Genomic DNA, 15,920 nt, shown 5'->3' with positions numbered 1-15,920 from the left:
CAGGGCTGTTCCCGCTTACATCTGACAGGCACAAGTGCCTCCTTTCTAAAGGCTTACCCGGCCAGGAAATCTCCTTTCCTCTAAGGGTGAGCCTGGCCCACTCCTCAGTGTCTTTTGGCAACCCACTGCTCCTCTCTCTTCAGGTAGCGTCAAGGCAAAGGCCAGCACCAAGGGGGGTTAAATGAAGATCAAGAGGCAACAGAGGTGATCAATTTGTATCCATCTTCTCCCTTCTATGGCCTTCACTCTGCTAAAGGCATGGAGATTTGCAGAGCCGTTACCGATAACGCCCTCCCCCAGATTCTAATGGTGCAGCCCTGCAGTTTGCAGTAGGTGAGCAGCACACGCCTGCGCGTACTGAAGTTGCTTCTGGGCTTCTGCACCTTTAGCTCTGAATTGTTAGGCCATGTCGACATTATGCACTTACATGGGTATAACTGTTGTGCAGGGCTGTGAAAAATCCACAGCCAGGGAGTGATGCGATTAGACTGACCTAACTGTGCTGTAGACGTCCCTATGTCAACGGAGGTGGATTAACCGTGCTGATGGGAGACGCTGTCCTGACAACGTAGTACCGTCTTCACTGAAGCGCTAAAACTGCAGCGGCCCAGCTAGAGTGTAGACCGACCCTTAATAATGATCCCGCTGGAAGGAATCTTGCTTTGAGGAAAAAGTACAAAGCAGGAGCCTCCTGCTGGGGAAAGGAGAAACTGCTCAGAAGACAAACGTGCTTTTTTGATTCTAACAAAAAGACTTGTAGATTAAGCAATACCAGACTGTTCCCTAATTCCCATAGCTGGAGCTTGAGAAAGGCTAAATGTTTGCAGGCTCTGGTTCCTGCATGCAGGGACCAACTCATGGCAAGACTGTTCGGCAGAAGGAGCCATCTTCATGGAGACCCAACCTGTGTCAGGTGAGTTAATTGACGACCGTTCATAAATACACCAGAGATGTACTGAAAGACCACCAAGCTAGAGTTATGGAACACACATGAGCATGGCAGCAAGGCTAGGGTGGGTACTACAGCCTGCAACTACTTCAGAGCCTCTTTGCATCAGTAGCAGCACACTTCAGCCGTAACTGTGGAGAGCTTTCCACTTGGGAGTCAGAGGCAGAACATAAAGAAATCATGAACAAATACACCCAGCAGTCTGACAAAGCCCAAGAGCCACTTAAGGGAACTAAAAAGCTCAAAGATTTAGGAGGAGGACAAAACATTGTTTTATTTTAATCAAATCACAACACTTTTCTTTTTTAAACTGTTGTCAAAGTGCACCTACAATTTTCAATTACAGATCCACTTTTTTTTTGAAGGTTTGCTGGGAACATTACAACTTGCCTCCTTCGAACAGTTGAAATAACCCCCCACTAGTATTCCAACTAAAAAAAATCCATTCCAGCAAATAGTAAGAATACATGAAGTTACAGTCAACCAGACAGTTAAAAGGACAGCCATGGAGTCTTCAACAGTTTATTAGAAAGAATGTAGACATTTTAAAAAAAAAATCCCCTCTGCTCTTAACACAGATTGAGGTTTTTCAGTCTTGTAATAAGCTGGTCAAAATAAATGAAACAAAAACCCAATAGTGTATTAACGTTTTGTCACTTGTTTCCATACCAACAGTGCAAATACAATTTGGTCTAAATGTACAGATTGACAAGCAACAATGTACAGCCAGCCACTTTCACCCCTCTGTACTAAGAGATGTAAAAGCTTGAGGGTCAAACAATACCAAATGTACAGGCCTCACCCATTTAAGTTAGGGGTTCACTAGTTTTAGCAAGGATACATCTGGAACACTAACTAGTGATTAAATACAACAAAGTGAAGCAATTTTTTTTCCTTTTTATTAAAACTTTAGTGGAATACACCTGAAGACACCGCAGAGGTATAGCATGTTACCAGTTTCATTTTGTAAGCCAATTAAAACATTGTTTCAGTCAGTTGAGTTCCAGGTATAAAAATCTGAAATTTTAAATGATCTGCAGTCCACACTGTGAGGGGAAAAATGCTAATTTACCACTTCCTGTAAATTGAGAATTTTCCCATTGCAATTATGTCTTATGACAAGGCAAGGAGGCTCCAAGCCCTGTTTATTGCAACTTGTTTTGCAGCGATTGCCTACATCTCAATTGTTTTTTGGAAGTCTGGAGAAAAAAAAAACAAAAACAACTTTCCCGCATAACATTATTGCCTCATGGGGCTTAAGACTGCCCTGAACAATGGTACACACCAACCATCAGTGAAACCATATAAAACAGACTGAACATGGGTTAAAGGATGCAGTATCTGCCTTTAGCACGATCAACTCAGGAATTCTTCGGTTATGAAATGTTGTGATGAAGTTCTTTCCCCAAACCCTGAAGACGACAGTTCTCCTTACTCCAGATCTGGCATTTCTGGGGACAGAGTTAGTGCGTTAGTGTCTGGGTTTTGTTTTGAACACAGATTACCTAGAACCCGTTGCACTACGGGCTGTACAGACACGATCCCTGCACCAGTCTAAGGCGGATGCGGTGCAATTTTCTAAGAATGCTTTTGCTAGTTTGTCCACTGGTGCAAAGACAAGTTAGGTTCTCAAATATGTGCAGAACTTGAGAACAAGTCCTGGTAACCGCTGCATGAAATACAAGACTTCAGTCAATTAGCATGTACATAGCACCACGCATGAGATGCAAATTAGTCTCCAGCCTCAACAATTGTTGTTGGGACAGAAGCAATCTGCAAAGTTCAGAAGTGACACTTCCAGCTCTTCGGAAAGTTTATGACTCTGCACTGGACAGTCCATCAGACCACACTGCCTAGACGACAGATGTAAAGAGTTAGACCTGCACCGAGTACATACTGCAGGCTAACTAGAACACAGTGACTTGTGGCGACAAGCAGCACAACGCTTAGTGCTGGCAAGCTCTCCTCAAGACTGTCCTACTTCGGGTGAAACAAAGCTTATGGAAGACTAGTGCTCAGAAACAAATCTGCATGCTAAATTAACTTACTTTCATCATCACTGTCCGGTGAATCCTGGAGAAAGAAAAAAAAAAGTTGGAAAATAAGTCAGGTAGGTCCTGAAGCTGCTCCTTCTGCCCTGACCACTAAACTTCATAGTGAGGATGTTTAAGACACCCTATTGATCAGATTTACTCTGACGTCCTTCAGGAAGGACTCTACCTCTGGTACATGCTTCAAGGCAGAATTACCGAGAACCACAGCTGCAGGTTTGGCAAGGTTGGCTCGAGCACAACGGCTGCAGTGGTAAAGCCACTACCATTGAGGTCACCGCAGAGGACACAAAAGTAGGTTTTTCCAAATCTGATGTACTGTTCGTGCAGAAAGGAAATGAAGAGCAGGAGTCCAGAAACAACACCTGCTTCCAGTGAGTGAAGCTTCTAAGAATTCTCAAGTGGGGATACAAGTTGACCTGAGCAAGCCTTGACATATCTGCTGAAAACTTAACCCTTTAAGAAATCCCCATAAACTACTTACATCATCTGCTCCATCTACTTCTGGCAAATCTACATCTTCATCTCCACCCATGTTGTTCATCATCTGTTATAAAGGGAACTAGTGTTAAATTAGAGACTTTACCTCACTCTCTTTATAAAACCCAAGGAATCCTGCATTCCAAGTCTAAAACCAGTCCCAATTATCAGAACCCTGTTCCACTTGATCATTCTCCATTGTGCTTTCTGTAAAAGCCCTTATAAACACATGCAGTAGTTACTGCATCTTCATTCAGAATATTTCATGGGAGGAGCCCAAAGAAGAATGCAGAGTAGCTAGATTAGTATAAATCTCAACACACAAAATATTGTTTTTAAATTAACTGCATCTCAATCTGATGGAAAGTCAAATTAATGCATCAGCTGCCCTCTACCTCTGGAGAGCCATGTTAGGAATAGGTTTGGTCACAAGCACAAATAAAGCTGGTAATCTCAGAGTCCACAGCACCCCCTACCCTATTGCACAGCTCAGAACTGGCAGTCTCTGCTCTGGAGAAGACATGCCTTCTAGCACAACCTATGTGCACTTTCTCTACTGCTTCGGAGAGCTGTGCAGGCCTCCCTTTGCACTAAGCCCAGTTCTTCAAAGTGCAATTAGAGATCATCATAAGGAAAGATTCAACATACAGAAGCAGCAGCCAATGAAGTGGGGTTTTTTTTATATACAGACTATGATCAACTATATATATTATGTATGAAGTTGCTACAATTCTAAAATTGTTTTGCTCTAGTTGGAACCTGCCAAGTTACCCATTTGGCGCTGGCAACAGCTGGAGTTGAATGTGTAATGAGTTTGCATTGGTACTGATGGCCAAGGAGCCACTTGGTCTGGTAAGACAACTGAAGAGATCTGATTGCAAGCAATAACGGGTAGCTAGGCAAACAAGACCTCAAAATGGAACTCAGGCTTCTGGGTTCTCCTCTTCCCTCACCTCAGAGAAGCGATCAAAATTGGACAAGTCTTCATCTGAATCATCTTCCCAGTCTTTCCAGTTGTTGAAATCCACACTGAGCCAGTTGAGCTACATAGCAATACAAAGAGTTATCTCCTTGAGGGACAAATTTGTTCCAGGGTTGTGTTGGGGGGTAGAGGAAATAAACAGGAAAAGTTTTCCCTCATATTAGGGAAAATGTAGGCCGGTTCTGCGAGAGTTGCTATTTTGTTTGGAGAGGGGCTGAATGACCTGGTAGGTACTACAAAGCACAAAGTAAATGCTCGACCTGCTCATCATCTGGCATGACATATGGACTTTCCATAATTTGAGTGGAGCAATTACTGCTTCCATGAGTATGATGGGGAAGAAAAAACCCACAAACAAACCCCCACCCCACAGAATGGAATAGTACCTTTGCCTTCTCTTTTGTTAACCTTGGCCATGACTGGCCAGATTCTCCTTTTCTTAAACAACACAAGATAGATCTGTCTGTTCTTTTATGCTTGGATTCCTGGAATGAAAGAATTGTCGTATTAAAATGGTAGTGTCAGAAGATAGGAGCAACTTCATTAAAATTTATACACCTGCATTCACCCACCCATCTGAGAGGTCACCACTCAGTTATGCTTGAGAGGAAGAATGAAGTATATACAGTAGCTGCCTCCTGTCATGTGGCATGAATACTCTTTACAAAGAATACTTGAATAGATCACCAATGTCTACAGGAGTGTCTATGGAACACTGCACTGTGATCTAGTATGTACCAAAATAATCCCCCCCAAATTTTGGACTAGCCACAGCATTCAAACTGGGGAAGGGACTGCAAAAAGTCATTATCCATCCAAAACTGAAACCCTACACTCCTGCACAACACCATTTTACAAGCTAGTAAAAATACCTGCTCTAACAGGCGCAATGATGCTGACTGTGTGTGTGTTTGGTCCATTGAGAAAGACAGACAAGGATAAAGCGAGGAGTGCTAAAAATAAGACGTGCAAGAACAGTGGTGAGAAGCACACAGAAGTGCAATCAGTAAGTACTCAGGAGCAGATTTTGACATGCCACTCTTCAGGTAGCAGAGAGGAAGGACCAGAGATCCCTTTCTCAGACAAATTTCATAAGTACATTAAGTTACTAACGGGGCTCATTACCCATAGTATCCAAGTACCTCACATGTTTAGGGTCCCTTTTTCTTGTAGGTAGAGAGGATAAAAGTTCAGAAAATACTTACATTTGGATCAATATAATTAAAAAGATCGATTTCATTTAAATGCTTAAAGTTATCACTTCCACCAAGACAACTGTAAGAGAAAAGAATTAAGCTAGTTATGTAGCTGGACTGAAAAGTTTCAAAGCAAAGATAGTTGCAATAAAATAAAGGTACATGCTATTTAGTTAGAAAAAGGGTCAGGTCAGCATTTAGATACTGAAATTTCTCTTCCACTTGACAATGATCTTAGTTATTTACCTGAATGTAAGTTTGGATTTTTCAAAATTTACATTAACATCTTTACTGTCTTCAACGCAAAATTCAATGAAGACGTAGTCCCTTCGGTCATACCACTTTGCAGAAGCAGGCTGCCTAGAAACAGACCATTTAAGAGAATTAGATCAAAACTGAAAACTTGTGCCATTTAATTAAGTCTCAATGTTAAAAAGGATTATTTCTTAATTTTAAGATAAAGAGTACTACAGCTCGGCTGTCCTAGTCTGCTAGTAGATTCAAGGGTGGACATTGCCATTGTATGCACAACTCCCCCTTCCAAACAGCTTTAATAGTATCTGTCTAGTTTTCACTGCAATAAAGGCAACTTTCATCAGCAAGGGAAAGTTGTCTTTGCAGTTATGAGATGAACTGCAATAAGCAGCTTAGTACAATACAAGTAGCAGCCCAAATGGGGCTTAGGTTGAAGAGTAGATAGAGGCTGAAGAGAGAATAGAAAATTACTCAGTGTATAATCCCCAAAAGCATTGCAAAGTGGTAACACTCCTTGAATGCTTAAAGGTTATCACAGATAATGAAATGGAATGGAGAGATCATACACTTAAGGCAATCAGAGCCCTCTTGGCTGATACGCTACTCCAGTACCTTTGAGTTCTTGTTAATGCCAGTGGTTCCTATTTAGCCAGACTGAATATGAATATGAATATATATATATATATATATATATATATATATCAGTTTTGAAGCAAGTTCTCTAGTTAAAAACTGTATGAAATAGAACAGTAATCAGAAAACTCAAATTCATGAAGATGAACAGGTAAGAAAGAGTAAGCCCAGTTACATTTGCATGTGAATGCCATTAGAAATTGCCAGCAAGTGAGCAGGTTTGTAAACAGGATCTCGACAGACAGTTTAAAGGAGAGCAGTCTTTCAGACTTAGCAATGAGGAAACAGAAAAAAATCTCACTGCTATTTAAAGGTGCAGAGATTTATTAGGAGTTAGACATACACTTCACTTTATTTATAAAACCGTCCCTATAAAAGCTATCCCTTAGCTCCAAACTACTGTATGCTAAAAGTGGAGAGTGGGCAGGAGCCATGTAATTACCAAAAGTTAAACTAAGTAAAATACAATGGGGGCATCCATGAAAAGTCTCTAGGAATTGTATCATTTTGAGCTGACCATGTCAGATCTCAGCCTAAGTAGGATACAGACTTGCTCAGCTCTCTATAGAGGCTCCACAGAACACAGGTGCAACAGGATATGCGCTTGACAACTCAGGAGGTGGTAAACCAATGCCCCAGGACAGTACAAAAGAGATCTACTGCTTTTTGTAAAGTTGAAGCCCTGATCACATAAAGGTCCATCAAGATCTTGTATCACTAGTGGTACAAACAGCGGTATCAGTGTCCTGGACAAATTCTGACCTGGGTAATTAGATTCTTCCTCCTTATTTCTCTCAGTAGCTTTCCCCTGCTCTAGAGTAATCAGTGCTTTTGGTGCAGAATGGAAACCCCACTGCATCCCATAGGCGGCTGTATTCAGGTGCCCAGGAAGCGAAGCTTGTAAAACACAGCATTCTTTCAGGGTGACAGACTTTATACAAATCAATTTATTAGCTTTGCTGTCAAGGTTTTTAAGCCCCTAAAAGTTCAGTTGCCTATCCTATAGATTTGTAACATCAGCTCCAAACTGATTCCTTGTATGTGTCTAGTGTTGGGGGAACAAACAAGACTTGAAAATTGCCTTATACTGAAGTTATCACTAGTTGGTTTTATATTAAGCAGGAAGTGGGTAGATTTGATCTCAGTACCTTTAAAAGAATTGAGTGAGTATGATTTAATGGCACTTGTTGGTTCCACCCGCACTGCAAGTTCAATGATGTTACAAGACAGACAGGGTCTTTTGCAGCACGATGTGGTTGTTCCCATCTGAATCCAAGGCCTTAGCCAAGTGTTAGCCATGCCTAAGTCCTGGTTACACTGCCAAATAGAACCACACTAACTGAAGGAGGGGTGTGGGGAAGGAGAGAGAGAATGGGACAGACAACCACTTGCGACCTAGTGAGTCACTAAAAAGATAACTGCACAAGCATGCACCTTCCACATGTGTCAGTATCACAGAACTAGAGTGGAAATCCCTTGTCTTCCCCACATCTTGCTAACACTACAAGCGTGCACAAGTAAAAGTCCCATTTCTACCAGAAGTAGGACAGTGTTAAGTGTCGGCATACTCATGTAACAGGTACAGCTAACATGGTTCAGTATGCCTAGTTGCATTCTCCCCAGCAAAACTGCTGACGGATCAGTACAGCTGACACGCAAGCCAGGCCTGATAACTGAATTTCTGCATTCTGGAGGTAAGGCGAGTCACCCTACTTTGCATAAGCTACTGTTGCCACAAACACAAGGTGCAATGGATTTTGGGATACCTTCCTCCAGAGACCTGGGAGGTAGGACAGTAGTAACCCATTTATAATGTTAAGGGCAGATCTCAGATACAGAGAACCACAATGATGGAACGCAAATACAGCCCTGCTCATGAGTTCAGTACATTGTTCCAATGTCAAACATTAAGTGGTCTCAAGATTTTATTCTTTAACATAAAATTCTGACTACCTCAATATACTGGCTAAAAATTATTAATACTACACAAGTCTAGAGCATTCAGCTGCATCTGAAAGAACGGGTATTTGCACTTTGTATGTACAATATGTGAAGAGCTATGAATGTGTGGGACACTAGCTTTTTCCTGCCATTACATGGAGGGATTGATAAGATGCTTTGCAGTCCAGCTCTCCATGTTAAAGCACTGCAATAACATGCCAAAAAGGGAATCTTAAAACAAAGACAAGTACTCTGACTATTTCAACAGCCCACTGCTACACTTCTGAAAGGTAAAGCTTCTGAGAAATGACTCAAACTCTCAATTGACTGAGTCAAGCATGAAGTATTCTGCAATATTTGACACAAAACCAATAGCCAAGCACATTTACACGCACCATTACACATTTAACAAGCGATTTTCTCCATCCATCTTATAATGCAAGGTTCAGTAGGTTCTGTAAGTTTTTTATGAACAGAATTTTCAGGGTTAGGGTCAGATGGTTTTCCCAGCACACTAAAGGCAGTGTTTCAGTGTTTAATTTCACTCTTGCCAGAAAGAGTAAAGAGCTGTTCTGCACATATAGCTCTAGTATGCTTCTGTCCAGTTACTGCAGTGGAGTCTACCTAAAACTATTCAAGTGCTACTCTGATTATCCTGGAAACCAAGGATAAGAAGCTTGAAGGAAAGAAATGATGTTTGTAAAAGGGAAACCATTTATTTTATTTTTGTTGAACTTTTAGTTTGTGATGTCTGTCTTCAGAGGTTAAATCTGAAAACACAGTAAAGTTCCGTTTTGAGAGTATTCCAGTAGCAACATAAAATCATTGTGCTAAGTGAGTGGACTTATTTTAGTGGACATGGTTTTAATCAAAACCTTTATCATGTCTCACTTATTAAAATGCATAAAATCTGATTCATAATCACACTGATTTTAAAGCAATAGGCATATGCTCGTGGTGATGGGGAACTCAATAGGGGAAAATGCGAACTCTGAAATTCTCAGAATACTATCCCAAAAATAGTTGCTACCACAGAAGAGACCCACTTTATTGGCAATTCTTGCACCAGCTCTACGAAGACTGATTTGATAGCAAAGGCGACTGGGTTCACAATTATGTTTCCATATGCTCCAAAGGAAAAAAGTGTTTCCATTAAGGTCTAGTTCTATCTTTCTGGGATTGAACATAACCCAATAATGCCGAGGTAGGAATTAAAAGGTTCCCTCAACCACAAACAGTGGTCTTCAAATGTGCAAAAAGAATCCATTCCTGGATGGCTTGTTTGAATTCAAGTAAACCACTCCAAGCCACTGGGTGAAAGACTAACTTCCTTCTAGTGACATCTGAGAAATAGTACATAAGGCAAGAAGTTTCCTTTCATATTTGCGAGGACCCACGCCGGCTAACTTTAGTAAGAAGAGTGGTTATTCCCCCAGTTCAATATTTTTAATTCCTTATTTGACAAAAGTCTCACTCTGCAAAGACTTAAAGGCATGTAGTGAAAAAAGGACAAGGGTAAGTGTGCTCCGCTTTTATTTGCCTAGCCCAGGCATCAGACTTGCTGCCTTGGGATGCTATGTATGCTAGTCATCTCCCATACTGCTGGGTGAGAATATGAAAATCCAACTCCATGGAACTCGAAACATCAGTTATCACCCATTATTGTTACATCATCAAGAGAAGGGACAGTGATCTCTCTTCTAATGCAAGAGTTTTGCTGAACACTACTAACATTCAGCAAGCAGTTTCAGTGCCAGCAGCCTCCTAAGAGTTGTATACATATGTAACAAGCTACACATCCAAAAAACACAAGCCATGCCCTCAGCATCTTTGCCAAGATTAACTAGGTCTTACAGGAATAAGGTACTGCACCACTATACAGTATTTCCTAAGTCTGTTTAAAAGATTACCCTAGAAGTAAATGGGGGTTCCCTTCCCAATTATTTAAGCCATGTGAAAAGGAGGTGATAGTAGCAAGAGGAAATATACTAGGTATCTCATTTTAGATTTACATACTCTCTTCTTCCCCCCCAAAAGGCTTGCTGCAATCAGGTTAAACTGCTCTAGAAGTCTGACCAGCAGATAGCCTAATTTTTGAAAACTTGATCTGGATGGCTAAGTTTGATGGGAACCTTAATTTAGACCCCTACATGATATGCCAGGAATCAGAATTTCATAACGCAAACAGTAATGCAAGATGCACCAGCACTACTAGCAGGAATTTCAGATGAAGCAGTACTGTGTCTCTATTTTAAGATTCCTGGAAGAAAAGAGAACCAACAGCGTCGATAAAGTCTGCATGTTGACTAAATTCTTTATGGAGCACTTGTGCAGTAAGATCACTCCACCGCATTTAACCATTATGCAGCACTAATCATGACACATTGTCTGACTAGTAGTGGAGAAATATGGTCAGGATTTTCCAGGGCACCAGTTGCATGCATTATCATGAAAGCCTACCATTTTCCTCTCTTCCCTCAATGTAACCAAGTCCATCTCACAAGAACAACCTTTCATCCATGAGGGCTGAAAAAGTTCATTTAATATTGCTTCTTGTTGGTCAAGTAGTCACTTGAGCTACAAGGAATGAGGCAGAGTTCTATCACATCAACTTCTCGTTAAGTCCTAAATGCACAATTAGGTTTGTCCAATATTTTAAACAATTTATACCATGACACATGACTGTCACGTACCCAGAAAGTAAGCAGTATCTTTAACAGAGTTAAGTGTTTGCTGGCTCCTTACAATAAGCATTCTTCTCCATAGGAGTTACCTGTATTTCACATTCCGGTGCTCTTTGCCACCAGATGAAACACACACATAAGGAAACAAGTTTCATTTACTTAAGAATTATGACCACAGTGCATTAGATTAGAGGCAGTCACTTCTGGTTGCCATTGTTCTCAAATAATGAAAGACCACCTCAGCAGTATGGTAAATTGATGTGTTTAACCTAAGCGACTAGCACATCACACTGTGCTATGTCTCATCTTGCATCTTAATTCCTACTTTACAGTGACTTCTTCACTAGTTTCCATCTGATGGGAATCCTGCCAAATTAGCCATACTTGTCTGCCACTTCCACACTGCATTAATGCAGTGTGTTCTACATCAGACTACACAGGAAACCACCTGGAAGCTACAGCTGGTGCAGAACACAGTGACTCCTCAGCTTCGCAAAGTTAATTGTATTGAGTATATTATATCAGTGCTTCAAAGCAGCACTTGCAGTTCAAGGGGTTGCTAGTGATTTGGAAGTGTTAAAATAAATGGGGGTCCTAGCGACCAAGACACAATCTTTTCCCATATATCACCACAATTCAAATCAACCGTCAGGCTATCTTGTTCTTTCCCTAGTATTGAATGTCATGGGAGATCTAGGTTTCAGCAAAGGGATCTCTACCATGTAACTCTCCCCCAACAAGGCCTGAGTTGGTACACTTTATTGACATGCTGCAAAATTTGTCTGGTGAGCAAAGAATTTACCTGAGGGTCTGATAGTAGCGAAGAGTATTTTGGTCCATTGGTGAGTGTGGGATTTAGTTTTAGGTAACGAAACTAGCTTTTATTACAAGTTATTTTACATGTGTACCCAGAAACAAGGCAATAAGCATATTTAAAATATATTAAAATAGTTATGAGGATTCCTGTATTTGTGTTCTAGAGATTCATCACCTGGTCTGGTACCATGATGTAGACCCGCAAAACTAAGCAATTCTATGCTGCAATTGCCACAACCAGAAGTCAACTCAGGAAGTTTTTGAGTAACATGGTAGTTGGGAATCTCAGTTATTTTAGGATATGCACACACCTAACATTTTACATTGCTTTGGAATATAAATGCCCATACCACTTTACAAATGTTTGGGCTCAACACCCTCTCAAGTCTCCATTTTACAGACAGAAGGAGAAATATGGCCACATAAGTGAAGTAGCTTGAACAAGGTCACAAAGCAGGCCAGAAATCAAGCTGCAAAGAGAATTCAGAGTCCTATCTCCCAATCCCCCATGCCATTACTAGTTCATGGTCTGCAGAGTAAGTTTCTTGTTTCAGTTTCTGTCACATTTTGCTGGTTGAGAAGTGTGGGTTTATAAGAAGATTAACACACTAAAGAACTTAAACAGCCAACACCATTAATATAGTGGCTTGCATTTGTTTCTCTTAATTCATAAGGAAGAGAATGGAATGAAACTGCTGTTATGTGTCCCATTTATACTTAGTTTTGGACATTAGTGAGGGCTGCTGCTCCAGAATATAGGAAGCACTGGCTATCCCTACAAACCATCCACTTTTTTTTGTGTAATCTTAGGATTTTACAAAATCATTTTAACAAATCATGATGTTCCAGAAAAAAAAAAACAAGGTAAATGGCCAATTCCTCAAACGGGGAAGCTGTTAGATAGCACAGAGGCTGATTGTTCCCTGAATTCTTAAAGCGGGGGGGGGGTGTGTGTGTGTTACATATTGAGTGACAACCTCAGGTGCTCCTAGGAGAGACAGGAAACCTGGGAACCCTGACAACACCTCACCTTAATAAAAACAAAGGCTATGGTTACATCCAGCCCCTCTGGCTCCATTACTCACCCCGTGCGCTGCAGGGACCCAGTGTGCCTGCGTCCCTCTCCTCCTCCCCTTCCCCAATTACCCTCTTCCAGCCCAGACAGGTGACCCCATCTAAAGAGCTGAGCTGCTCAGCCCTGCACCCCCACCGAACCCTCCAAAAGCCCTGAGTCCTCCTCCCGCCAACCCACATGCCCCCCCAAATCCCTGCACCTTCCTCCCCCCCTGCCAAAATGCTCTCTGCCCCGGCCCACGTGCCCCCCCCAAGCGCTGTGCCCTCCTCCCCCCGGCCCACGTGCCCCCCAAAATCCCTGCACCCTCCCCCCCCGCCAAAATGCTCTCTGCCCCGGCCCACGTGCCCCCCCCAAGCGCTGGGCCCTCCTCCCCCCGGCCCACGTGCCCCCCAAAATCCCTGCACCCTCCTCTCCACTCAGCCCACAAGCCCCCCCGAAAATCCTGCACCCTCCTCCCCCCCGGCCCACGTGCCCCCCCAAAGTCACCCTGCGCCCCCCCGGCCCACGTGCCCCCCCGGAAGCCCTGCGCCCGCCTCCCCAAAGCGCCCCCCCAAGCGCCGCGGCCTTGCCGGGAAGGGAGTAGCTCCCCCCCCCGCTCCACAGGCCGCCCCCCCCGGCCCTCATCCGCGCCCCCTCACATGGCGAACGGCGGCAGGGGCGGCTCCGGGTCAGGCGGGTCCCGGCTCGGGGCTCTCGGGAGCGGCGGGAGGGACCGGGTCCGACCAGCGTGAGGCGGCGGCGGCTCCTCGGGGCTCGGCCTAGCACCCACAATGCACCGCGCGCTCGGGCAACGGCGGCTGTTCCAGGCGCTGGTGACGCAGCAAAATACCCCGCGCTCCCGCCTCTCGCCGCACTCCCCGCGGCGCATGCGCATGCGCACGCCCGCTCCCTCAGCGCGCTTTGCGCCCAGGCGGGCCCTACCGGACGCAGAGCGCATGCGCCCCAACCGCCTCGCGGCTTTCGGCCTTTCGCGCGCGCCCGCGCGAGCGCGCGCCCAGGGCTGGCTCGTCCGGAATGCGCACGCGCTTCTCCCATCTTCTCAGCGCGCAGGCTCCCTCTCGAGTCTCCTAATTTGCCCCCGTCCCACGCGCGGCGCATGCGCCCATGCCTCCCGCTGTTGCCCAGCTCCCCAGCCCAGGGTTGCCATGGAAACGAGTGGAGGATGCTGGGTCATGTAGTTTTCTTGGGCCCTGCTGGTGCCCCTAGGAAAGGGCGTGTCTCTAGCAGGGGAAGGTTGGGCACTGGGGCCACAGGAGCTGGAACCCCCTTGGCCCCCCCATCTCTCCACCAGCTGCTGGCTGCAGTGCTCCTCTAGGGCCAGGGGGAGGGACACGCCCCTCTTCCCTTTAAAGTGCTTGGAGATCCACAGGCAAAGAGCAGGGACCTGCCCACTCCTCGGCCCCCCAAACCTATTCCCCAGCCCGTGCAGCGCCTCAGGGCTGGCCTACGCTACGCGTTTAAACCGAATTTAGCAGCGTTAAACCAAATTAACCCTGCACCCGTCCACACAACGAAGCCCTTTATATCGCTATAAAGGGCTCTTAAAACCGATTTCTGTACTCCTCCCCGACGAGGGGAGTAGCGCTAAAATGGGTATTGCCATGTCAGATTAGGGTTAGTGTGGCCGCAATTCGATGGTATTGGCCTCCGGGCGGTATTCCACAGTGCACCATTGTGACCGCTCTGGAAAGCAATCTGAACTCGGATGTACTGGCCAGGTAGACAGGAAAAGCCCCGCGAACTTTTGAATTTCATTTCCTGTTTGCCCAGCGTGGAGCTCTGATCAGCATGGGTGGCGATGCAGTCCCAAATCCAAAAAGAGCTCCAGCATGGACCGTATGGGAGATACTGGATCTGATCGCTTTATGGGGAGACAAATCTGTTCTATCACAGCTCCCTTACAGAAGACGAAATGCCAAAGCATTTGAAAAAATCTCTAGGCTATGATAGACAGAGGCCACAGCAGGGACTCAGCACAGTGCTGCGTGACAAGCGTAATGGAAAGCCAAAGAATCAAATGGACACTCATGGAGGGAGGGAGGGGGGACTGAGGACTCCAGCTATCCCACAGTCCCCGCAGTCTCCAAAAAGTATTTGCATTCTTGGCTGAGCTCCCAATGCCTGAAAGATCAAAAACATTGTCCCGGGTGGTTCAGGGTATATGTTGTCAATTTACCCCACACCCTTCCCCCCCCCGTGAAAGAAAAGGGAAAAAAAAATCATCGCTCCCCTTTTTTCAATGTCACCGTATGTCTACTGCATGCTGCTGGTAGATGCGGTGCTGAACAGCACCATCCCCTCCTCTTCCTTTCCTGATGGTAGACGGTACAAAAGGCTTGGAAATCGTCCTCATCAGCCCATGAGTGCTCCTGGCTGGCCTCGGTGAGCTCCATCAGCCCCCCCACCTTCATGTCTAATGAAGATTCTGTACTGCCTGGACTATCATAGCAGCGGGAGGCTGCCTCCCCCTCATTTTATCTCACTAAAACGTCAGTGTTTCTTATTCCTGCATTCTTTATTACTTCATCACACAAACGGGGGGATAACTGCCATGGTAGCCCAGGAGGGGTGTGGGAGGAAGGAAACAAGGGGTGGGGTTGTTGCAGGGGCACCCCCTAGAATGGCATGCAGCGCATCATTCCTGCGGGATATCTGGGGCTCTGACCCGCAGCGGCTGTGCTCTCTGGTTCTCTAGTACACTTTCACCATATTCTAACCAGGACTGACTATTTTTAGACAAAACATAAAGGGAATGACCTGGGGAGTCATTCCTAGTTTTGTCCATGAGCCCCCGGCCAACCTCAGCAAGGCCAGCCAGGAGCACCCATGACAGCAGCAGACGGTACAAAAGGATTGAT

At 44.6% G+C, this 15,920-nt stretch overlaps 1 protein-coding gene across 1 annotated transcript; it reads right to left on the bottom strand.

Annotated features, from left to right (window-relative positions):
* Nucleotides 1–1,457: 1,457 nt before the first annotated feature.
* PTGES3 (prostaglandin E synthase 3) lies at nucleotides 1,458–14,014 on the bottom strand. The gene is made up of 8 exons (XM_050925692.1): nucleotides 13,701–14,014; nucleotides 5,905–6,018; nucleotides 5,668–5,737; nucleotides 4,849–4,947; nucleotides 4,434–4,523; nucleotides 3,485–3,547; nucleotides 2,998–3,022; nucleotides 1,458–2,400 (listed from the first exon to the last, which is right to left on the bottom strand). The coding sequence occupies exons 1-8, from the start codon at nucleotides 13,997–13,999 to the stop codon at nucleotides 2,381–2,383; spliced, it is 780 nt and encodes a 259-aa protein (XP_050781649.1). The 5' UTR covers nucleotides 14,000–14,014; the 3' UTR covers nucleotides 1,458–2,380.
* Nucleotides 14,015–15,920: the final 1,906 nt, after the last annotated feature.

Source organism: Gopherus flavomarginatus, chromosome 16 (assembly GCF_025201925.1).
Source record: "Gopherus flavomarginatus isolate rGopFla2 chromosome 16, rGopFla2.mat.asm, whole genome shotgun sequence".
Lineage (NCBI taxonomy): Eukaryota > Metazoa > Chordata > Testudines > Testudinidae > Gopherus > Gopherus flavomarginatus.
This window is presented reverse-complemented; position numbering and strand designations above follow the sequence as displayed.